Raw genomic sequence first — 25,779 nt, 5'->3', positions numbered from 1 at the left:
TTTAGCATATTTATTGTGATCTTGTACACAAGGCGATGTACCTTCATCCCTCAAAATTCAGATACAAAAACAAAAATTTAACTGCCCATGGGACAAGTTACATCACCAAAAAAGGTAAGGTGAACATAAAAAAATTCCTTATTTAATTGAAAATACAGGCAAAACTTAAGGAAAGGAAGTGACAAATAGGGACAGGAATAAATAAAACACAAAAATATATTCATAACAAACACCGCCTGTCCGTTTTCATCCGATACGATCCTCCAGACAGATGGAAAATAGGGTTTCCCTCTGTCTGGATTTCACAGACCACATCGAATCGGAGAGCAGCGGGTGTCAGTGGAGATGTCACCGCTGACATCCGCTGCCCCATAAAGGTGCAGAGCGTCCAATCAGGTCCGCCTAAAAAACTGACAGGCGGACCTGATCGGAAAGCCTGTGTGAAAGGGGCCTAAATCAACCCCAATAACTCAAACATAAAATAGAAAACAAGACCAAAATCAATAACAAACGAATGAGAAAAAAAAAAAAAACACACAGGTGCATCTCAAAAAATTTGATTATCAAAAAGGTAAATTTATTTCAGTAATTCAATTAAAAAAGTAAAACTCATATTATATAGGTTCATTACACTAGTAATATATATATTATATATATATATATACACACACACAAAGTAATATATTTCAAGCATTTCTTTCTTTTAATTTTGACGATTATGGCTTACAGCTAGTGAAAACCCAAAATTAAGCATCTCAGAAAATTAGAATATTACATAAGACCAATAAAAAAAACAAAAAAAAAAAAAAACAGAAACGTTGGCTTACTAAAAAGTATGTCCATGTGCAGTATAGTGTGCACTCAGTATTTGGTCTGGAGATCAACGGATTATCGGCAACACCGATATATCGGGGCCAATATGCACTTTCCCCGATATATCGGAATCGGCCCCTTAGGTTACCGATATTGCGGGAAAGTGCATGTCCTGGGGTGATGCCTGCTGCTAGAGGCATCACCCCGGTACTGGTGTTCATAGCCGCTGACTTGTAATAACAACCGGTGCGGCTGAGAAGCAGCTCGGCTGTCATTACAAGGAGCGGCAGGGGACGTCTCCCCCCTCCCGCCGCCTTCGACGGCTCACCCGGGTCTCCAGTCCCACTGGGAGACCCGGGCATCCTGCCTCCACCGCCGCCGAAGAGAAGACCCGGTGTAGCATGAAGATGTGTCCCCGTGAAAGCCGGTATCCCTGCCGCAAGTGCGCATGCCCCGGTCTCCATGTAAAAAACCCGGAAGTGATGTCATGACATCACTTCCGGGTACTCGGCGCTGAATTAAAAAAACTGACAGCATTCAAAATAGCCAAACTTGGCGTTTTGAATGCTTTTCAGTGCCGAGAAGGGGTTTGGGGTCTTTTAGACCCCCAGATCCCTCCAAAACAGTACCTTTAGAAAAAAAAAAAAAAAAAAACATTTTTTACATGTCCGAAAATATAGAGCCGATATCGGTCGATACCGATATCCGATGACCAAAATATCGGTATCAGCATTAAAAAAACGATATCGGTCGATCACTAATTAGGTCGGGGCTTCCTTTTGCATGAATTACTGCATCAATGCGGCCTAGTATAGAGGCAGTCTGTGGCACTTCTGAGGTGTTATGGAAGCCCAGCTTGCTTTTATAGTGGCCTTCAGCTCATCTGCATTGTTGGGTCTGGTGTCTCCTCTTTCTCTTGACAATACCCCACAGATTCTCTATGGAGTTTAGGTCTGACGAGTTTGCTGGCCAATCAAGCACAGTGATACCATGATCATTAAACCAGGTATTGGTACTTTTGGCAGTGTGGGACGGTGCCAAGTCTTGCTGGAAAATGAATAAATGGAGTAATAAATGGAGTAAAGCATGAAGTGCTCTAGAATTTTACTGGTAGAGGGCTGCCCTGACTTTGGACTTGATAAAACACAGTGGACAAATACCAGCAGATGACATGGCTCTCCAAATCATCAATGACTGTGGAAACTTCACACTGGACCTCATGCAACTTGGATTCTGTGCCTTGATTTCCAAATGAAATGCATAATTTAACTTTATCTAAAAATAGGATTTTGGACCACTGAGCAACAGTCCAGTACTTTTTGTAGCCCATGTCCTGGATACATCTGTGTGTGGTGGCTCTTAAGTACTGACACCAGCCGTAGTCCACTCCTTGTGAATCTCCCCCAAATTCTTGAATGGCCTTTGCTTCACAATCCTCTCAAGGCTGCTATTATCCCTGTTACTTTTGCACCTTTTTCTACCACACTTTTTCTTTTTACTCAACTTTCCATTAAATATATTTGGATACAGCACTCTGAACAGCTAGCTCCTTTAGCACCTTTTGTGACTTACTCTCCTTGTAGATGGTCTTCTGGACAACTGTCAAGTAAGCAGTCTTCCCTATGATTTTGTAACTTACTGAACCATTTAAAGGCTCAAGAAACCTTTACAAGTGTTTTAAGTTAATTAGCTAATTAGAGTGTGACACCATGAATCAACAATATTGAGATACTGAATTTTGGGTTTTCATTAGCTGTGAGCCATAATTATCAAAATTAAAAGAAAGAAATGCTTGAAATAATGGGATTTTTGACTCACTGTAAAATCTATTTCTCTGATGTTCACTGACGGACACAGCTCCTGATATTCTTAACCATTGGGTTATACTGCCCCCTACAGGAGTAGGACACTAGGCAGAAAAAAAGTCTGGCTAAGCCTATGGGCAGTCCCAGGGGGTATACTCCCTCTCTCTACTATAGGTACTCAGTTTTGTACAAGCAGTGTCAGAGAAAATACAACTCCACAGAAGGGTGGGTGCCTTCTCCTCGAGTCTGGAGAAGCCCGCTCTGGACTTGCCAGACCAAGTTCGCTTGGATCCTCCCCCTCCAGGTCACGGCGCAATGGCCCATTCGGTCAGAGTCTGCGACACCAGGGCAATGGTGAATATCAGCCGCAGTGCCAAACCAGCCAGTGTGTACATATTGTGGGCCACAGCCTCCGCCTTCCTGTCGGCTGGGTCCTTAAAGGCCGGGGACTCTGCAACTTGAATCATGGTTGCCTTGTTTAATCTGGAAACTGGCGGGTCCACCACCAGTGGAACAGTCCACCTTCTTAAGAAGGGACTCCTTATAGGGGTGTCGCCTAGCAAAGGGCTTAGGGACCCCAAGGGAACGCTTTGGTTGTCCCTACTCTGTAGTGACAATTCTGTCAAAATAGGAGGGGAAAGGTTACCCCTTTGCTGCTCTGGATGGCTTGTGAGTGCCAAAGGGAACCTGCACCTCCGCCACAGCTACAGCCTTTTTGTGTGCGGTTGCAGAAGTGGAGGAATCCTCCTAACTGTCTGAGGATTCAGGGCATGTGGTCGCAGACCCATGCGGGGTGACCCACGTCCGCGGCGGCCGAATCAGAGTCAGGATTTGGAGGTGACAAATGGGGCAGGGGGCGCTTTTTTGCCAGCCCATCGCCCAAAAGCCAACTCCATCCGGGACACAAAGGACTCCAGGACCGCCGTTAGTGCGTCGAGGGATGGTTGAGACCCGGAGGGCCCCGTGGCTTAGAGAGGGGATCAGGTTGGGAGATGTGCTCTAAAAGACTCCAAGAGTCACCACCAAAAAAAGTGTAAAACACTACTAAGGGACACCTCCACCGCTCTGGCAGCACACCTGGTTGCCATTCAGAGCCCCAATCAATCCTCAGCAGAAAGGAGAGAGACCCCACCAGACTCACCACCTCGCAGAAACCAGGCACTGCAGCCACCAGGAGAATCTGCACTGCACCTACGGTGGTCAGGAAAAGAAAGGATCCAGGAGTCAGTAACGGGATGAGGAGGGGCTCCCACTGCTGAAATCGGCACTCATAGGGCTCCACTGTCATGGCCGCAGCTGTTTTCGTTGGCAAACCACTGCAAAATGGCCGCTGGATCACACAAACATAGCCACCTTGCATTGCAGAAAAAATGCTACATGAAAATGGTGGCCCCGTGAGGCTCCCAGGGACCCAGGAGGGATCCCTAGGCCTCAGGACAGGCACAGGCAGGACAGGGGGCCCTGGCAAGAGCCCCCACCAGGTACAACCGCCCTCCCGCACATCCGATTGTCAGGTCACAGGGGGGCGCACCCCCCCACCCCCATCATAGCGCCCTGCTCCCACCCCAGGTGGTGTACCAGACCATCCACACAGCCCCAACATTAGTAGGGGGGTAGGATGGGGGAACCAGTGATGGGGGGGTGCCTAACGGGAACGGAGGGTGACCCGGGGGTCTGACCGTCTCATGGAAGGGCCTGTGTCCACCCCAAAACACTCCAGGGGGGAGAGGGGGGACAGCTATTCCCCATACCAGGTACCAGGCAGACAGATCCCCTCACCATCGAAATTGGGGGGGCTGTTGGCCAGGAGGAATGCTGCGACTCGGGCCGAGACCCAGTCGTATTCAACTTCGCGAGGTGTTTAAGTCGCATGCCAGCACCCGTCCAGTGGGGTTATGTCGCGGACGACCTAGCGCTCGCTGTGGTCTGCGCACGCTCGCTGGCAAGACTGGGGTGCCCACTGGTCAGATTATCCAGCTTGTCTCCCAGTCCGGCAGTTGATTGTAGATCTCACAGGAAAAAAAAAAAAAAAAATCAAAAAGAAGAAAAAATTGCCAGGACCAAAGATCCCAGCAAAGAACTAGGTCCATTGCCAGGACCAGAGATCCCAGCAAAGAACTAGGTCCTTACTCCTGACTGGGCAGAAAAAAAAACTAAATACCTATAGCAGATAGAGGGAGTATACCCCCTGGGACTGCCCATAGGCGTAGCCAGACTTTTTTTCTGCCTAGTGTCCTACTCCTGTAGGGGGCAGTATAACCCAATGATTAGGAAAATCAGGAGCTGTGTCTGTCAATGAACGAAAGAGAAATATCACTTCGTGTAAAATGAATCTATTTTTGAATCGATTACTGAAATAAAATTAACTTTTAGATGATATTCAAATTTTTTGAGATGTACCCGTATACCAAAAGTGACCTGAAACTAAATAACAGAAGAAAGGGGGGGGGGGAAGGGAGAATATCATATTCTGTGCCATCCTTTGCCTCCTCTGTTGGGCTCCTGCCTCCCCTATCCCCCACAGCTCCCGGGGCAGGCATCCTTGCCGATTTCCATTCTGGAGTATTGCGGTTTTTATTTTGAAGCGGATTCATAAGTGTGCTTTTTATAAAATTTGCCATTATGGGTTGATATTACCCTCTGGTGGATATACAGTATATGCAACTTATTATATTAAATATATTTAATAGATTTCCTTTATGTCATAGATAGTATGTAAGTAGCATTTACTCCCAATGAAGTGAATTAATGTTCACTAAACACTAAACTAACATGAGATTTGTGATGCGCTTTGTTTATTCGCTGAAATTGTATAAAAATATCTTTGAAAGCAATCTGGTGGGATAGCTATAGAAATGCAATTATTATCCTTTATACTGTCATCATGAATGTAGACTATACTGAAATAGACCAAATTAGCTTTTTGTTTTTTATTAACCCCCTAAGTATGTTATGTGATTTGGTTTACTTTTTGTATATCACTAAATTGTTATTTTATGTTCAGCTTACACTGTTGTTGGTGATGTCCCACTGACAGTTGAATTTGTTTTCTACTTATTTGTTAAAGCGGAGCTCCACCCAAAAGGGGAAGCTCGGCTTATCTACCTCCTCCTGCCCTCCGGTGCCACATTTGGCACCTTTCAGGGGGAGCAGGTACCTGGTTTTAACAGGTACCCGCTCCAATTTCCGGGTGATCTCGCATGAACAGTAGGTAATCAGCTGTGAAGCCGCAAGGCGGTGGCAGCACCCAAGAGCCAATGGATTGTTTTACTTTACAGGATATCTAAACCCAAGAAGAAAAAACATGCAATATATTGCATTCGTTTTTATTTTTCAGGCTAAGATCGTTTTCAGCAAGCACAAAAAATACCCGTTTATCCTGGCAGAAATGCAGTGTCCTTGTCACTTCCTGTTAAAATAAACTCATATATCGGATACTGATATAACTGATATTATCTTTCTTTCTTAAACTACAAATCTTTGGACTGCAATTGAAGATCCATCGTGTGCTGGCAAATATATGTATTGAAAAAGAAACAAACGCCCAAGTCTCATTGGACGTTACTACCAATCCATTGGCTCTTGGGTGCTGCCACCGCCTTGCGGCTTCACAGCTGATTACCTATTGTTCATGCGAGATCACCAGGAAATTAGAGCGGGTACCTGTTAAAACCATATACTGTATATAATTTTTATTTTATTTTTTCTTCTCTCCAAAGCTATGCATAGATGTTTTTAAGTTTTACCTATTTGCATACATTGATTCAATTATTCACATGAAAACGTTTTTTTTTTTTTTTCCAGGTGTTTCTGAAAAAGAAAAAAAATACATTTTCTTCAACATTGCACCTGAATGCAAGTGACAGTTTATACATGTACAGTTTCTATAGCCTTGGGAGTTCCAGAAACTGTATGCAATTCTAATACATGTTTAACATTTATCTAAACTCAGAAACTTTACGTATTGCAGTTACTAGTTCTTAGATGTGGCAGCCGTATTCATTTAATTTTTTCAAGCTTTATCCATTTTCTTTCACCTGGTGATCCTGCCAGTACCACAGTTCCTGTCCTAGAGTGATGACGTTCACTCCCTCCACTGTATCCATGAAGTAGCAGCATTGTCATACTAGGCTGTTCTCCTGATTTGAACTACAAATCCCCTCACCTTTAATTTCCATTACATAGTAAAGCATTCTTTTGTATTTAACAGAAGTTAGCTGAGAAGACTGATAACGGTGTTTGAGATTTCAGTTCAGTGCACAGAAGCGATGAGAAGAGTAGAATCCCGATAGGATCAACAGGTATTTTTCTGTACTCGCAGAAACTGTACTTAGTCAGAAAAATAGGAAAACCAATGCTGCCATCACATCAAAGAATGATGACCAGCAATATATCTTTCATTTTTGTTCTTGAGTTCAGCTATCTTTTAGGAAAAAGATTTTTTAAGTCTTTAAATGCGTGTTAGTAATTTTTAAAAAACTCACATCTTTAACCAGCTCTATGATATTTGAAAAGCAAAGACTCACTTTTACTAAATTACCAACAAAGTTGTGGTACTTCATGCCATGTTCCTGAAGGGCACCAGTGATTCGCGTTATCCACATCTGAAAGATATAATATCAATGATTAGTATGCAATGCATGCTAAATTCATTCTTTCACTGTATACTGCACAATCTAATAAGGATATTTCAGACAATAGAAGAAAAAAAAGGATTGGCCTTAGGGCCTGTTCACATCATGTATTTGCAGTAATGGCCATGTTACCACAACACACTTACATTGTATATGGCACCCACCAGACCTTTTGACAGACATGCTATGCAGCAAAGCAATACCATGTGCTGCAGTGCACTGTCAAAAGATTGTGCATGCACAATTTCCAGTCAGTACACTGCAAAGCATGTGCATTTGGGTGCCATTCAGAATACATGTCCACGCATCCCACCAGTGCACTTTAACCACTTGATCAATAGGCCAATTCTGACACTTCTTACATACATGTAAGAAGTAGCATTTTTTTAACAAGAAAATTACTTTGAACCCACAAACATTATATATTTTCTTTAAAGCCCTGGAGAACGAGACCTGAGAAAAGGAGGGTTGTTACACTTTTTTAATGTCGCAAAATATCTGTGCAGAAATTTTTAAAATGCAAAGTTTCAGGAAAAAATAAATAATGAATTGTAGTGAACAAACACAATACAATACCCAATTTTTCGATAAAATATTAAAGATGTTACGGTGAGTAAATAGATACCAAACATGTCACGCTTTAAAATTGCATACGCGGTGGAATGGCCACAAACTACGGTACCTAAAAATCTCCAAATGCTTTAAAATCCTTTACAGGTTACCAGTTTAGAGTTAAACAGGAGGTCTGGTGCTGGAATTATTGCACTCACTCTGTCGTTCACGGAGACCTGTGGTGCGATCACTGTTTACATGTGCATGCAGGACCTACATACACTAAATTGTCAAAAGTATTAGGATGCCTGCCTTTACACGCACATGAATTTTATTGGCATCCCAGTCTTAGTCCTTAGAGTTCAATATTGAGTTGGCCTACCCTTTGCAGCTCTAGCAGCTTCAACTCTTCTGGGAAGGCTTCCACAAGGTTTAGAAGTGTGTCTATGGAAATGTTTGACCATTCTTCCAGAAGCGCATTTTTGAAGTTCTGTGCTCTAATTCTATCCAAAGGTGTTCTATCGGGTTGAGGTCAGGCCTCTGTGCAGGCCAGTCAAGTTTCTCCACCACAATTTGGCTCATCCAAGTCTTTATGGACCTTGCTTTGTGCACTGGTTGAAATTTATTAGGTGGAAAGGGGGTGGGGGATTATGGTTTGGGGTTGTTTTTCAGGGGTTGGGTTGGCCCCTTAGTTCCATTGAAGGGAACTCTTAAGGAATCAACATATCAAGACATTTTGGACAATTTCATGCTCCAAAGTTAGTGGGAACAGTTTGGGGATGCCTCATTCCTGTTCCTGCATGGACTCCGCACCAGTGCACAAAGCAAAGTCCATAAAAAACATGGATGAGCGAGTCTGGGGTGGAGGAACATCACTGGCCTGCACAGAGTTCTGACCTCAACCTGATAGAACACCTTTGGGATGAATTAAAGTAGAGATTGCAAGCCAGGCCTTCTCATCCAACCTCACAAATGCGCTTCTGGAAGAATGGTCAAACATTCCCATAAACACACTCTAAAACAGCTTCAGCCTTCAGAGAAAAGTTGAAGAGGTTATAGCTGTAAAGGGTGGGCCAACTCAATATTGAACCCTACAGACTAAGACGCCATTAAAGTTTATGTGCGTGTAAAGGCAGGTGTCCCAATACTTTTGACAACATAGTGCATGCGTTTGCATTTGTGCATTAGCACGGGTGTGGGGGTACATTTTTTTTTTGTTTAATTTTATTACTTATTTTAACCTTTTTTTTTTCCACACGGTCGCTTTACATTTTTTTTTATCAACTTTATTGCTAACACAAGAGATGAACAACAGGTAGTGACAGGTACACTTTACTGAGAGATCTGGGGTCTATTAGACCCCAGATCTCGCCTCTGCCATCAAAAGCATCAGAGAAAGCGGAGATCAGTTTGCTCAGATGCTTTACAAGCTGGTAATAGCTGGCTTGTAAACATCAAACCTTACATCACAGAAGGGAGGCGGGGATGGATGCAACTTCCTCCCCTCAGACTTCACAAAGACAAATCCAGGGCTCCCGGATTGCACAGGAAAGCCAAGTGAAGGTGGTAGCGGAAGGGGGGCCCCGATTTGTGCCCTGTAGAAGTGATTGAAGGGCTGTAGAAATGCTAAGATCATTTCTACATTAAGGAACAAAAATAACCCCTGGGGATTGGGACTTTCAACGGCAAGAATCAGGACTTGAGTATGAAAATATATAAATTTTATTACACGTATTATAAAGATAAGTCATACATAATCACACATAAAGTATATGATAAAAACAAGGTCATAGATACGTCTTGGAACCAGGAGGGTCTGAGGTGTCTGGATCGGACTAGACGCGTTTCGGTCCAAATGCCTTTCTCAATGGTCCACAAAACACCAGAGCTCAGACTAGGAGCATAAAAGGTAACAATGAGTATGATACAAATGGTAAGTATAAAGTTAGATTTAACATGTATTAGACAATGTTAAAAGCAATATAACACATAATTCATTATACATAGTGTTTGTCGTATTTAGATGTGAAAAAAGGGGGGGCAAAAAATGCCTCTATGATTACATACCAGATATGTAAGACCTCTGTGGAATCCAGGACGTGAGACCAAAGGGATGGGCCTTGGTGGATGAGAAAAAGGCCTTCAATTGTCTATGGCCGCAAAGAGTATATGCTAGTTAAATTGGGTCTATGCAAGATAGGCTCAGAGCAATATGTTAATATTTATATGGGCTTCCAGGGGAGATTTCAATAATTGTAAGCCAAGTACACAGTGGTATGGCAAATGACAGTGAGAAGAGAGCTCCACGAACAGAAAATCCCACGAGGATCTCCAAAGTGAGGTCAAAAACACACAGGTCATCTAGAAGGTTATGAAAAGAAATAGAGGAAAAGTTAAATGAAGTATATCTATGATGGAAAATAAAAGGGAAAATGAGAAAGGATATTGTTGGTAAAGACTACCTGTAAAATAGTAGTAGAATAAGCATGTCCCCCGATGGATTTATAGTGCTGGGACGTATCCAGCCATGCATCCCTGTTGACATGAAATATGTCAAACATGAAATCGTGAGGGATATCAAAGGGTAAATAGGTAGGAAGTAAATGCAAAAGTAGAAAAAAGGCCTCATTTCCCAACGCGAGTACTACAGTTAATAGGAAAAATGGAAAAACTGAGAAGGGGAAAAACTGAGTAGTGGGGAGGAATATGGGAGCAGTGTGTAGTCTGAGATAGGAATCGCCAAGTGAGGGGAAGATAGTACTGATAGAAGTCTCAAAGGGTGCCCAGGTATCAGAATAAATGTTAGCCAGAGTTCTATGACAAAAAGCGGATATCCTAGGAATCGGAGATAGGAGTCGCCAAGTGAGGGGAAGATGGTCCTAGTAGAAGTCTCAAAGAGTGCCCAGGTACCAAAATGAATGTTAGCCAGAGTTCTATGACACAAGCGAGTATCCTAAGAGCAGTTCAGAATATCCAGAGAAAGAATAGCTTACCTGTGTAGGTCTGTGTGTATGAGTAATGGCGGCGCGCTCTGAATAGAGCGCGGTCCGCCATTAAGTACGCCGGCGCATGCGCCGGAGCCTACGTCTGGTCTCCTCCCAGGGCGTGTGTGGACCAATAGAGGTCCCCCGTGTCCGGAGCGCACAGACGCCGCCCACACATGGTTGGCCGCGGCGTGCGTTCCGGGCACGCCGACGCACAGTATCCGGGTCTGAATCTCCGCCCACGGCGGGATCAGGTGACCGGTGATGGGGCGAAAGAACGCCCCTGTGTGCGCCGGGGGGAGAGTCTGCACGGAGAGCATATACTGTCATTAACATATAGCTGCGGCTGAGGGGACAAAGCCAAGACTAAAGACATATAAACAAGGCAAACTCTATGTTTACACAAAAAAAAGGCAAATATAAAAAGACGGATGTGAATTGATATTGGATACTTTGAAATAGCATTCAATAAGAACAGGAGCAAAAGACCACTGCAAGGAAGGTGTATTGAATAGCCACATGTTTACATAAAAAAAAGGCAAATATAGAAAAAAGATATGAATTGATATTGGGTACTTTGAAATAGCATTCAATGAAAAACAGGAGCAAAAGGCCACTGCAGGAAGGGTATATTGAATGACCACATAGTGGTACTTATATGCTGTGGTATGTAATATAAAATATAGAATAGTAATAGTTAGAAAAAGATGGAGCAACTGATCCAAAAAGGACTAGAAGAAAAGTGAATGTAAATAATGGAATTCACAGATATTGGAATTAGAGTGGAATAAGGACGTGCAGATTAAGTACATCCATTATCAAAACCAATTTGTATTTTATTGTCAGGCAAAATCTATGTAAGAATGAATCTATATGATGTAGAGAAAATTTTTTATTCTATACATGTGAACGAGAGGAAGGAAAGAAATCATGTCCCATATATTATGGGTATATAGATGTATTGTGGTGATTTTAAAGGGAAACATAAATTACATTTAAGGACATTACCCCAGGGTGTTGTCATAGGATAATGTCCTCAAAAGGGAGAAAAAAGGAAATCGTGTCCAATATGTAATGGGTATATATATACATTTGGTAGTTTTAAAATGAAGCAGATATTACATTGAAGAACATTACCCCATAGTGTCGTCGTTGAACCACAGATAAATTATGGATCCCATCCTCCTGATGAAAACCCCTCAAGGAAGGGCTTGAAGCTAATGCTTTCATTGAGTCCTGGGGGGATGGTAGCTCTAAGATTATGGATCCATCTGGATTCCCTCTGTAAAAGAGTTTTGTCCCAATCTCCTCCTCTGCTACTGGGGTGCACGCGGTCAAGGATGACAAAAAAACAACGTGGGAAAATGCCGCTGTGTGTGGTCAGGACGTGTCTCCCAAGAGGGAGATCGGGATTGCGTTGACGCATACATGTAATATGTCGTTGAGCTCGTTTATGAAATTCATTTTTCGTTTTCCCGACATAAAAGCACCCACAGCAGCAGAGGAGGAGATAGACTACTCCTATCGTTTGACAATTAGAGAAATGTAGAGGTCTGTATGGGGATCCATTGGGCAGAATTATATTAGGGTCTGTGCAGATGTATTGGCATATATTGCACCCTCCACACTTGAAGGTTCCTAAGCGTTTACAAGGATCTTGGCGAAATTCGCCTGTGTATTCACTTTTAACTAACTTGTCCTTGAGTGAACGGGTCTTACGATAAGTTATCGCCGGTTGGTCAGTAACAAAGGGATTAAGATGTGGATCACATGTAAGCAAATGCCAGTATTTGTTGAGGACATTGTAAACTCTATCATGTTGTTTCGTATATGAGGTTATAATACGTGCCTGATGTTGGATCTGATTATTGTCACGTGAAGTTTTGATCGATTTTTTGAATATGAGGTCTTGTCGTTGTTGCGATTTGGCCCTACGATAGGCCTTTTTCAGGCAAGTTTGTGTATAGCCTCTGGAGGTTGCCTGAAAAAACTTGCCTGAAAAAGGCCTATCGTAGGGCCAAATCGCAACAACGACAAGACCTCATATTCATAAAAACGATCAAAACTTCACGTGACAATAATCAGATCCAACATCAGGCACGTATTATAACCTCATATACGAAACAACATGATAGAGTTTACAATGTCCTCAACAAATACTGGCATTTGCTTACATGTGATCCACATCTTAATCCCTTTGTTACTGACCAACCGGCGATAACTTATCGTAAGACCCGTTCACTCAAGGACAAGTTAGTTAAAAGTGAATACACAGGCGAATTTCGCCAAGATCCTTGTAAACGCTTAGGAACCTTAAAGTGTGGAGGGTGCAATATATGCCAATACATCTGCACAGACCCTAATATAATTCTGCCCAATGGATCCCCATACAGACCTCTACATTTCTCTAATTGTCAAACGATAGGAGTAGTCTATCTCCTCCTCTGCTGCTGTGGGTGCTTTTATGTCGGGAAAACGAAAAATGAATTTCATAAACGAGCTCAACGACATATTACATGTATGCGTCAACGCAATCCCGATCTCCCTCTTGGGAGACACGTCCTGACCACACACAGCGGCATTTTCCCACGTTGTTTTTTTGTCATCCTTGACCGCGTGCACCCCAGTAGCAGAGGAGGAGATTGGGACAAAACTCTTTTACAGAGGGAATCCAGATGGATCCATAATCTTAGAGCTACCATCCACCCAGGACTCAATGAAAGCATTAGCTTCAAGCCCTTCCTTGAGGGGTTTTCATCAGGAGGATGGGATCCATAATTTATCTGTGGTTCAACGACGACACTATGGGGTAATGTTCTTCAATGTAATATCTGCTTCATTTTAAAACTACCAAATGTATATATATACCCATTACATATTGGACACGATTTCCTTTTTTCTCCCTTTTGAGGACATTATCCTATGACAACACCCTGGGGTAATGTCCTTAAATGTAATTTATGTTTCCCTTTAAAATCACCACAATACATCTATATACCCATAATATATGGGACATGATTTCTTTCCTTCCTCTCGTTCACATGTATAGAATAAAAAATTTTCTCTACATCATATAGATTCATTCTTACATAGATTTTGCCTGACAATAAAATACAAATTGGTTTTGATAATGGATGTACTTAATCTGCACGTCCTTATTCCACTCTAATTCCAATATCTGTGAATTCCATTATTTACATTCACTTTTCTTCTAGTCCTTTTTGGATCAGTTGCTCCATCTTTTTCTAACTATTACTATTCTATATTTTATATTACATACCACAGCATATAAGTACCACTATGTGGTCATTCAATATACCCTTCCTGCAGTGGCCTTTTGCTCCTGTTTTTCATTGAATGCTATTTCAAAGTACCCAATATCAATTCATATCTTTTTTCTATATTTGCCTTTTTTTTATGTAAACATGTGGCTATTCAATACACCTTCCTTGCAGTGGTCTTTTGCTCCTGTTCTTATTGAATGCTATTTCAAAGTATCCAATATCAATTCACATCCGTCTTTTTATATTTGCCTTTTTTTTGTGTAAACATAGAGTTTGCCTTGTTTATATGTCTTTAGTCTTGGCTTTGTCCCCTCAGCCGCAGCTATATGTTAATGACAGTATATGCTCTCCGTGCAGACTCTCCCCCCGGCGCACACAGGGGCGTTCTTTCGCCCCATCACCGGTCACCTGATCCCGCCGTGGGCGGAGATTCAGACCCGGATACTGTGCGTCGGCGTGCCCGGAACGCACGCCGCGGCCAACCATGTGTGGGCGGCGTCTGTGCGCTCCAGACACGGGGGACCTCTATTGGTCCACACACGCCCTGGGAGGAGACCAGACGTAGGCTCCGGCGCATGCGCCGGCGTACTTAATGGCGGACCGCGCTCTATTCAGAGCGCGCCGCCATTACTCATACACACAGACCTACACAGGTAAGCTATTCTTTCTCTGGATATTCTGAACTGCTCTTAGGATACTCGCTTGTGTCATAGAACTCTGGCTAACATTCATTTTGGTACCTGGGCACTCTTTGAGACTTCTACTAGGACCATCTTCCCCTCACTTGGCGACTCCTATCTCCGATTCCTAGGATATCCGCTTTTTGTCATAGAACTCTGGCTAACATTTATTCTGATACCTGGGCACCCTTTGAGACTTCTATCAGTACTATCTTCCCCTCACTTGGCGATTCCTATCTCAGACTACACACTGCTCCCATATTCCTCCCCACTACTCAGTTTTTCCCCTTCTCAGTTTTTCCATTTTTCCTATTAACTGTAGTACTCACGTTGGGAAATGAGGCCTTTTTTCTACTTTTGCATTTACTTCCTACCTATTTACCCTTTGATATCCCTCACGATTTCATGTTTGACATATTTCATGTCAACAGGGATGCATGGCTGGATACGTCCCAGCACTATAAATCCATCGGGGGACATGCTTATTCTACTACTATTTTACAGGTAGTCTTTACCAACAATATCCTTTCTCATTTTCCCTTTTATTTTCCATCATAGATATACTTCATTTAACTTTTCCTCTATTTCTTTTCATAACCTTCTAGATGACCTGTGTGTTTTTGACCTCACTTTGGAGATCCTCGTGGGATTTTCTGTTCGTGGAGCTCTCTTCTCACTGTCATTTGCCATACCACTGTGTACTTGGCTTACAATTATTGAAATCTCCCCTGGAAGCCCATATAAATATTAACATATTGCTCTGAGCCTATCTTGCATAGACCCAATTTAACTAGCATATACTCTTTGCGGCCATAGACAATTGAAGGCCTTTTTCTCATCCACCAAGGCCCATCCCTTTGGTCTCACGTCCTGGATTCCACAGAGGTCTTACATATCTGGTATGTAATCATAGAGGCATTTTTTGCCCCCCCTTTTTTCACATCTAAATACGACAAACACTATGTATAATGAATTATGTGTTATATTGCTTTTAACATTGTCTAATACATGTTAAATCTAACTTTATACTTACCATTTGTATCATACTCATTGTTACCTTTTATGCTCCTAGTCTGAGCTCTGGTGTTTTGTGGACCATTGAGAAAGGCATTTGGACCGAAACGCGTCTAGTCCGATCCAGACACCTCAGACCCTCCTGGTTCCAAGACGTATCTATGACCTTGTTTTTATCATATACTTTATGTGTGATTATGTATGACTTATCTTTATAATACGTGTAATAAAATTTATATATTTTCATACTCAAGTCCTGATTCTTGCCGTTGAAAGTCCCAATCCCCAGGGGTTATTTTTGTTCCATATTCATTAGGGATGTTGGCAAGATCCCAGGTTTAAAAACACAGAATTCGAATTTATCTTTTCTCATTTCTACATTAAAGTCCATCACCGACTGAAAATTTTGTTACCAGGATGATGGCTGCAGCTGCCCAACTTTTAGCATTTCCGAGAAACTAACTAGGAAATGGGAAACATCGTGGGAATGTTTTGGCCAGGTGTGTGTTGCGGGGGGCTGGGATATAGAACGGGCCTGCAGGTAAGGCAATTTCATTCATATTTTGAAATGGTAAAATGCATTTTTACCTGCTGGGGCCTCTTGTCTGCATGGGCCTTTTTATGTAACATACAGTAGCCATTAATAATTCGCTATATCTAGTACATCATCACCAAGCTCCATATTCTAACCAGCTCAATACCAGCAAGTAGTTTATACAGTAATATAATCTAGGGCTGTAAATAACGATTATTTTCAGAATCGATTAGTTGGCTGATTATTGTTTTGTTTAATCGTGTTAGTAAATATGTAAAGTTTAAAAAAAAAAAAAAAAGACAATTAATTCTTAAATATCTATAGTCAGTGGTAAATAACCAACTATATGGTTAGGGAGCAACATCTCTAAGTCACTCCGAGAATACCAGACAGAAGAGATATACTGTATATACAGCATGTCACAAAATTGAGTACATCCCTCACATTTTTGTAAATAATTGATTATATCTTTTCATGTGACAACACTGAACAAACTACACTTTGCTACAATGTAAAGTAAAGTAGTGAGTGTACAGCTTGTATAACAGTGTAAATTTGCTGTCCCCTCAAAATAACTCAATACACAGCCCTAAATGTCTAAACCACTGTTAAATTTAGTGTTATCGCTCTCACTCACTCATACTGTTCACTGGAAGCTCAACATGCACCCCTTATGGCAAAGAACTCTGAGGATCTGAAAAAAAAAAAAAATTGTTGCTCTACATAAAGATGGTCTAGGCTATAAGAAGATTGCCAAGGCCCTGAAACTGAGCTGCAGCATGGTGGCCAAGAATATATAGTGGTTTAACAGGACAGGTTCCACTCAGAACAGGCCTCGCCATGGTCGATCAAAGAAGATGAGTGCACGTGCTCAGCATCATATCCAGAGGTTGTCTTTGGGAAATAGACATATGAGTGCTGCCAGAATTGCTGCAGAGATTTATGGGGTGGGGGGGGTCAGCCTGTCAGTGCTCAGACCATACGCCGCACACTTCATCAAATTGATCTGCATGGCTGTTTGTTATCCCAGAAGGAAGCCTCTTCTAAAGATGATGCACAAGAAAGCCTGCAAACAGTTTGCTGACGACAAGCAGACTGAGGACATGGATTACTGGAACTTATTTGGCTCAGATGGTGTCAAGCGTGTTTGGCGGCAACCAGGTGAGGAGTACAAAGACAAGTGTGTCTTACCTACAGTCAAGCATGGCGGTGGGAGTGTCATGGTCTGGGGCTGCATGAGTGCTGGGGAGATACAGTTCATTGAGGGAACCATGAATGGCAACATGTACTGTGACATACTGAAGCAGAGTATGATCCTCTCCCTTCGGAGACTGGGCCACAGGGCCGTATTCCAACATGATAACGACCCCAAACACACCTCCAAAATGACCACTGACTTGCTAAAGAAACTGAGGGTAAAGGTGACAGGCTGTCAAGGCTTACCTTTGTTGGGAGTCATTCAGGCAGAGATTTATGCTCACCCTTGCAAACAAACACAGACCAGGGTGACCAGGTAAGAAGCCACCTGGCCTGTGAGTTTGTGCACGGGGGCTGTTCAGGATAACCAGGTCCAAATACAGGCAAGGACTAGAGCAGGAGAACCGTCAGGTGAAGCCAGGGGTCAGATGCCGGAAACAAACAGGAATGCAGGAACTCAAACAACAGGAACCAAACCAGGAAACCAGAATCAATGAACTGACACTGCCCTTAGGGAGGGGCAGTGTCTTATACCTTGTTAATTAGGTATCAAATACAGCTGGAGAGTTACTGACAGGTCTGAGCCTCTGGTGAAATCCAGCCCCCTAGTGCTGCAGGCAATACAGGAATAAACAGGAGTTCTCCAAAGTCCTGAAGTGGCTCAGAGGCTAGTTTGCAGACTGGGAAACCAGAAGGACACAGGTTCAATACCTCTGAAAGGCACCAGTGGGGTGGCCACGCCTAGCCGTCTGGCGGGTACGACTAGAACCCTGACAGTACCCCCCCTTTAGGGACGCCCGCCGGGCGTGAACATTTTCCTCAGCAGGAGTGGAGCGTCTGGCACGCAATGCCTCCTCAAATAAACGCAAGTCTTTTTTGCAGACTACAGTACCATCAGAAGCATAGGTACAGTCTGGTGGTATATCTTCTTCGAGCAGGCTTGAAGTAGTGTTGGTACTAATAAGAACTGCATCTTCAGGAGACAGCGTTGCCTCTTCTGGGGCTTTAGACAGAAGTGTCACAGAGGTCACGTTATCAGGTACCTGAAGGACATTGGTGGTTTCAATCACAGTGGTCTGAGTACCTTTGGCCATAGACGAACATGAACTTGTGTGACAACAATGTTGGCAATTCACAGACAGAGGTGTATTGCTGACTGGGTATAACTGGACAGCACCCAAATGGAGAGCCCGAGGTCTAGGAGGGCGCGTAGGGCACAGAGAGATAAAGTGCCCTCTTTCTCCACAGTAAAAGCAGAGACCACGGCCTCTTCTCCGGTCTCTTTCATCAGGTGTCAATTTGGTCTTTATCTTTATGAGACCTATCTCCATGGGTTCTTCAGAGTCGGCAGGAACACGGGAAAACTCTGGAGTTTCTCTATGAACAGGTTCACAAGATGGCAACATTGACGTGTGGTGTTGGTATTCCCTGTCTCTGGGTATCTTGGATTCTCTGAAACCTGACCTTGGAGTAGACGGTTTTCTAGAGGTCTTACACTGCGAGTCCAATGCAGTCAAGAAGGACACCCAGCTGTCAAGGACAGGATTCTGAGCAAGCAACATCTGGTGTGCCCATGTCTTGATCCATCCAGACAGCAGATTGATAGCTGCACGGACCTTGATAAAGTCACTGGCATATGTCCGAGGCTTTAAGGCAAATAAAATTTCGCAGTCCACCTTAAAGCACTGGAAAGAAGCACGACTACCATTGAATCTCTCAGGCATGACAACAAACGGCTCTGAATATGCAGGTTCCGAGACTGGGCGTACTGTGCCTTTAAGTAACAGAATTTCACGCTGCAGCTCTGAAACAGTCTGGGCCAGGCTGGACACTTGCAGGGTTAGCATCTTGCACATCTCTGCTGACTCCATGTTTGGTCAGTTCATTCTGTCAAGGCTTACCTTTGTTGGGAGTCATTCAGGCAGAGATTTATGCTCACCCTTGCAAACAAACACAGACCAGGGTGACCAGGTAAGAAGCCACCTGGCCTGTGAGTTTGTGCACGGGGGCTGTTCAGGATAACCAGGTCCAAATACAGGCAAGGACTAGAGCAGGAGAACCGTCAGGTGAAGCCAGGGGTCAGATGCCGGAAACAAACAGGAATGCAGGAACTCAAACAACAGGAACCAAACCAGGAAACCAGAATCAATGAACTGACACTGCCCTTAGGGAGGGGCAGTGTCTTATACCTTGTTAATTAGGTATCAAATACAGCTGGAGAGTTACTGACAGGTCTGAGCCTCTGGTGAAATCCAGCCCCCTAGTGCTGCAGGCAATACAGGAATAAACAGGAGTTCTCCAAAGTCCTGAAGTGGCTCAGAGGCTAGTTTGCAGACTGGGAAACCAGAAGGACACAGGTTCAATACCTCTGAAAGGCACCAGTGGGGTGGCCACGCCTAGCCGTCTGGCGGGTACGACTAGAACCCTGACACAGGCTGACTAAGTATGTCTCCACAACTAAACCCTATTGAGCATCTGTGGGGCATCCTCAAATGGAAGGTGGAGGAGAGCAAGGTCTCTAACATCCACCAGCTCCGTGATGTCGTCATGGAGTGGAATGGACTCCAGTGGCAACCTGTGAAGCTCTGGTGAACTCCATGTCCAAGAGGGTTAAGGCAGTGCTGGAAAATAATGGTGGCCACACAAAATATTGATACTTTTGGCCCAATTTAGACATTTTCACTTAGGGGTGTACTCCCTTTTGTTGCCATCGGTTTAGACATGAATGGCTGTGTGTTGCGTTATTTTGAGTGGACAGCAAATTTACACTGTTATACAAGCTGTACAATCAGTAGTTTATATTGTAGCAAAGTATAATTTCTCCAGTGTTGTCACATGAAAAGATATAATAAAATATTTACAAAAATGTGAGTGGTGTACTCACTTTGTGAGATACTGTACTGTTAGAGGTTAAATCTGGTAAATATCATCAGACTCAGATTTTTTATTTAAAAGAAAAAAAAAAAAAAAAACAGACTTTTTTTATGCTGGCCATACGAAAACAATGTCTTCCTTCAAAAAAATTTAATTTTAAGAATGTTCGTTTGGTTTTCTAATCGTTAGTGGGGTCAAATCGATGTTCATTTTTTACCACAGTGGTTGGGAAACTTCAAAGGAGAAGATTAGAAAACTTCTTGGTCAAAGGAATTTTCAGACAGCGTATGTGGTTTTCATTCAGAAAGTACATTCATTTTAAAACTGAATGTTAAAAGCAAGAGAAATCTTTAAACGACATTGCTTCATTCAGCGAATGTACAAAGATTTTTTGTACGAATATTCTCATGGGAAAATCGATACACGTATGGCCAGCATAAGGCTCAGTTCATCCCAGTGCAGTTTGCTTTTGATCTGTGCTTTTTGCGCAAGTAATTTTGCTGCGATTTGCATTTTGCATTATTTATGCTTTTTTTTTTAGCCAATTTGTTGTTGGGCAGATTAAAAAAAATGTAACAAAAAAAAAAAAAATGTTGTTATACTTACTGGCTCTGTGCAATGGTTTTGCACAGAGCAGCCCTGATTCTCCTCTTCTGAGGTCCCCCGCCGAATGGCTCCTCCTGCCTTTAGAGTGCCCCAATAGCAAGCTGCAGAGTATAGTATAGAGTGCCTCTATAGCAAGGTAAAGAAACTTCTGCCTTTAGGACCACTCACTTCCTGCCCAGGACTATATGTCCAATGATGCATTGCTCCTCACCCATTCACTTTGGTGTCAGTAATGTATGGATGGTGTACTGAGCTGTATGTGTGCTGCACTGTAATTCAAGATATGTAAACAAAGAATGCATTCGCCCAGGGGGTATGCTCCCTCTATCTGCTATAGTACGGCATGTGAATGGAAATCTCTGGGACACAGATAGTTGACGACTATTTTCATAATCGATTCGTTGTTTCGGCCCTGATATAATCTTGTGCAATATACTACCTTAACCACTTCCATACCGGGCCATTTCTGGCACTCTGCTCCCACATGTAAAAATCATAGAAAATTACTTGGAACCCCCAAACATTATATATTTTTTTTTTAGCAGAGACCCTAGGGAATAAAATGCAACTTTTTATGTCACATGGTATTTGCGCAGAAATTTTTCAAACACATTTTGTTTGGAAAAAATAAAATGTTTTATGAATTCAAAGAAAAAAACAAAACAAAACACTAAAGTTAGCCCAATTTTTTTGTATAATGGGAAAGATGATGTTACACCGAGTAAATAGATACCAAACATGTCACGCTTTAAAATTGCACACACTCGTGGAATGACGCCAAACTTGCGTACTTAAAAATCTCTATAGGCAATGCTTTAAAAATGTGTACAGGTTACCAGTTTAGAGTTACAGTGGAGGTCTTGGGCTAGAATTGTTGCTCTCGCTCCAACGTTCGCAGTGATACCTCACATGTATGGACTGAAGGCAGTTTACATATGTGGCTACGACATATGCATGCCTTCGCTTCTGCGTACAAGCACGGGGAGGGGGATGAAGGCACTTTAAATTTTTTTTTTTTTGTTTAATTTTTACACTTTCCCTTTCATTTTTTTTTTTTTTTTTGGATCATCTTTATTCCTATTACAAGGAATGTAAACATCCCTTGTAATAGGAATAGTGCAGGACAGGTCCTCTTTATGGAGAGATCTGGGGGTCAATAAGACCTCAGATCTCTCCTACAGGCTGGAAAGCCTAAAATCCCCCCCCCCCCCCAAAAAAAACGCCAGTATTGATAACTAGGGATGCACCGAACCGATATTTCGGATCGGATATCGGCGCCGATATGGCCATTTTAGATGGATCAGGGGGTCGGTAACATTGACCGATCCACTGGCCGATCCAGTTTTTGCTTGGTAAAGGCTCAGCCATCCCTTACTAGGTGCAGCAGTAGTATGGGATGGGAGCCGCTACTTTCTGTATAGGTCCAGAAGAGAAGCCACACACATGAAGCAGCGGCTTTGCTCTGTACTGCAGCCGCTTGCTTTGTGTGTAGCTCCGGATCGGTTCCGGTATCAGCGATTTCACAACGCCAGATATCGGTATCGGGTCCAAAAAAGTCGGATCGGTGCATCCCTATTGATAACTGCCAGGCCGGACGTGATGGTCCCCGGCAGTCTCTATGGTGTACTTCCGTTAGTGGCCGATTCCTTCTTCGGATCACACGGGCGAGCCGGTAGAAACACAGGCGGACGTCCCCCCTCCCGCCGCCTGTAAGAACAATCAAGGGGGCTGAACAGCCGCTAGGATTGTTCTTACGGTGAAGGGAATCGCCGGTTGAAAAAAAATTATATCTAAATGATGCCTGCAGCTGCAGGCATCTTTCAGATATCCCCACTTTAAACCCTGGACGTCATATGATGTCCAGCGGTCAGGAAGTGGTTAATACAAAAAAAAAATCAATACAACCTCAATTCTAGTACAACGCTACAAATAACCACCACTTTTATCTATACCCGATTCCAACATAGACATACTAACAAAAATTATCAGACAAAAATGTGAAAAACATTCCAGCATGCAGGCAATTTCAAACAAATTAATGAACTAAAAAAAAATGCACCACCTACATGTTCTTTGCCTGTGTGGGTTTCGTCCGGGTATTTCAAGTTCATCCAAAAACATGCTGGTAGGTTAGCTGAATATTGTCTAAATTGGCCCTAAGATTTGTATGTATGAATGTGAGTTAATGGCCTTAGATTGCAAGCTCCTGGAAGGCAGGTGTGAAAAAATGCTGTAAATTAGGAAAGCTTTCAGAAAAGAAGGTATAATAGATCATTTTTATCAATTAACAAGAGGGAAAGTAAATGAACAGAAGAGAAATCCAAATCAAATCAATATTTGGTGTGACCACCCTTTGCCTCCGAAACAGCATTAATTCTTCTAGGTACACTTGCACACAGTTTTTGAAGGAACTCTGCAGGTAGGTTGTTCTAAACATCCTGGGGAATGAACCATAGATCTTCTGTGGATGTAGGCTGCCTCAAATCCTTCTGTCTCCTCATGCAATTCCAGTCTCCTCATGTAATCCCAGACAGACTCAATGATATTAAGATCAGGGCTCTGTGGGGGGGGCAAACCATCACTTTCAGGACTCCTTGTTCTTCTTTTGCTAAAGGATAGTTCTTAATGACATTGGCTGTATGTTTGGGGTCGTCCTGCTACACAGTAGATTTGGGGTTAATCACACACCTCCCTGATGGTATGGCATGATGGATAAGTATCTGCCTGTATTTCTCAGCAATAAGGACACCATTGATCTGGCCATGATGAGGACTGTAGACACAGTGGTCAGCCAAGCCAAACTTAATGCAGCAGATCTATTTTTAGGTTCTAGTCCCAACTGGTCGATCTATTTTTCGATCAAGAATCTGGTTTTAAATAATGGTCCGAACTGTCCAAAATATTTTTAGATCCTGGATTTATTTTTAGATACTGGTCTCACAGTGACAGTTCAATCTATTTTTAGATCCTTGTCTCAAAATATTCATTCTATTTTTTAGATCTTGGATCTATTTTTAGATCCTGGTCCCAACTATTCAGTCTATTTTTAGATCCTGGATCTATTTTTAGATCCTGGTCTCACAGTTCAATCTACTTTTAGATCCTTGATCTATTTTTAGATCCTGGTCTCACAATGGTCGAGCTATTTTTAGATTCTGGATCTATTTCTAGATCCTGGTCTCAAATATTCAATCTATTTTTAGATCCTTGATCTATTTTTAGATCATGGTCTCACAGTTCGAGCTATTTTTAGATCTTGGATCTATTTCTTAGATCCCGGTCTCAACAGTTCAAGCAATTATTAAGTCTTGGATCAATTTTTAGATCCTGGTCTCAACCATTCGATCTATTTTTTAAGATCCCGGTCTCAAACATTCAATCTATTTTTAACCACTTTCAGCCCGCCATATAGCAAATTGACAGCCGCAAAAGTTGTTAAGTTATCCTTTCTGGGCATCACATGACGTCCAGCAGGATAAGCCGCTCGTGTGCCCTCGTGAGGGCACGCAGAGAGGCGATCAGGGGTGCGGTGTGTCACTTTGACACACCGCATCTCGGATCCCGGTAAAGAGACTATGACGTAGGCTCTTTACCTTGTGATCAGCTGTGACCAATTACAGCTGGTCACATCCTAACCAGGAAGTGCCGTTTATCGGCTTTCCTCCTTTTGCGCTGACAAGGCATGAGTAGAGGACAGCCGATCGGTGGCTTCGACAGGGGGGGGGGGGGGGGTGGGTCCACGCTGACAATCAGCGCACTGATTGTCTGTGCAGACCCATCAGGGATGCCCACTAGAGTCCACCAGGGATGGCAACCCATGCCACTAGGGATGCCAATCAGTGCTCATTAAAGATGCCAATCAGTGCCTATTAGGGATTCCGAACAGTGCCCATTGGTATTGCCTGTCCATGCCTCCTCATCAGTGCTGCCTGTTAGTGCCATCTATCAGTGCCCATTAGAGCCAATCAGTATCGCCTATCAGTGCCACCAACCAGTGCCCATCATTGTTACATATTAGTGCCTCATCATCAGTGCCACCTCGTCAGTGCAGGAGAAACAAAAACTTTTACATAAACAAAGAAAAAACTTTTTTTTTCCAAATTTTCGGTATTTTTATTTGTTTAACAAAAAAGAAAAAACCCAGGAGGTGATCAAATACCACCAAAATAAAGCTCTATTTGTAGGAAAAAAAAAATGATACAAATTTTGTTTGGGTACAGCGTTGCATGACCGTGCAATTATTATTCAAAATGTGACAGCGCTAAAAGCTGAAAATTGGCCTGGGCAGGAAGGGGGTGCAAGTGCCCTGTATTGAAGTGGTTAAAACCCGGTCTCAACAGTTCAATCTATTTTTAGATCTTGGATCTTTTTTTAGATCTTTCTCTCAACAGTTCGAGCTATTTTTAGATCCTGGATCTATTTTTAAAACCCGGTCTCAACAGTTCGAGCTATTTGTAGATCCTGGTCTCAAGGTTTAATCTATTTTTAGATACTGGATCTATTTTTAAAACCCAGTCTCAACAGTTCGAGCTATTTTTAGATCCTGGATCTATATCTATTTTTAGATCCTGGGCTCAACAGTTCAATCTATTTTTAGATCTTGGATCTATTTTTAGATCTTAGATCTATTTTTAGATCCTGGTCTCAAATATTCAATCTATTTTTAGATCCTGAATATATGTTTAGATCCTGGTCTCAGTTTTATTTTTTTTTATATTGAAAAATAAAAGAGGTTTACAATTCAAAATAAGAATGATAGACAGTATATAGATAAGAAGCAAGGCATGCATGTCCCTTAGTC

The 25,779-nt window shown here is 42.6% G+C and overlaps 1 protein-coding gene across 1 annotated transcript in view; it reads right to left on the bottom strand.

Annotated features, from left to right (window-relative positions):
- The window catches only part of MRPL20 (mitochondrial ribosomal protein L20), a 42,148-nt gene that overhangs the window by 973 nt on the left and 15,396 nt on the right, over positions 1-25,779 (bottom strand). The window contains exon 3 of the mRNA XM_082274112.1: positions 7,145-7,222. Within this exon, the coding sequence (XP_082130238.1) occupies positions 7,145-7,222 (78 nt within the window). The remainder of the gene's footprint in view (positions 1-7,144; positions 7,223-25,779) is intronic.

The sequence above is a fragment of the Pelophylax lessonae genome, assembly GCF_965119305.1.
Source record: "Pelophylax lessonae genome assembly, chromosome: 12".
Taxonomy (NCBI): Eukaryota; Metazoa; Chordata; class Amphibia; order Anura; family Ranidae; genus Pelophylax; species Pelophylax lessonae.
Note: the sequence above shows the minus strand (reverse complement) of the source record. Positions and strands in the feature narration are given on the sequence as shown.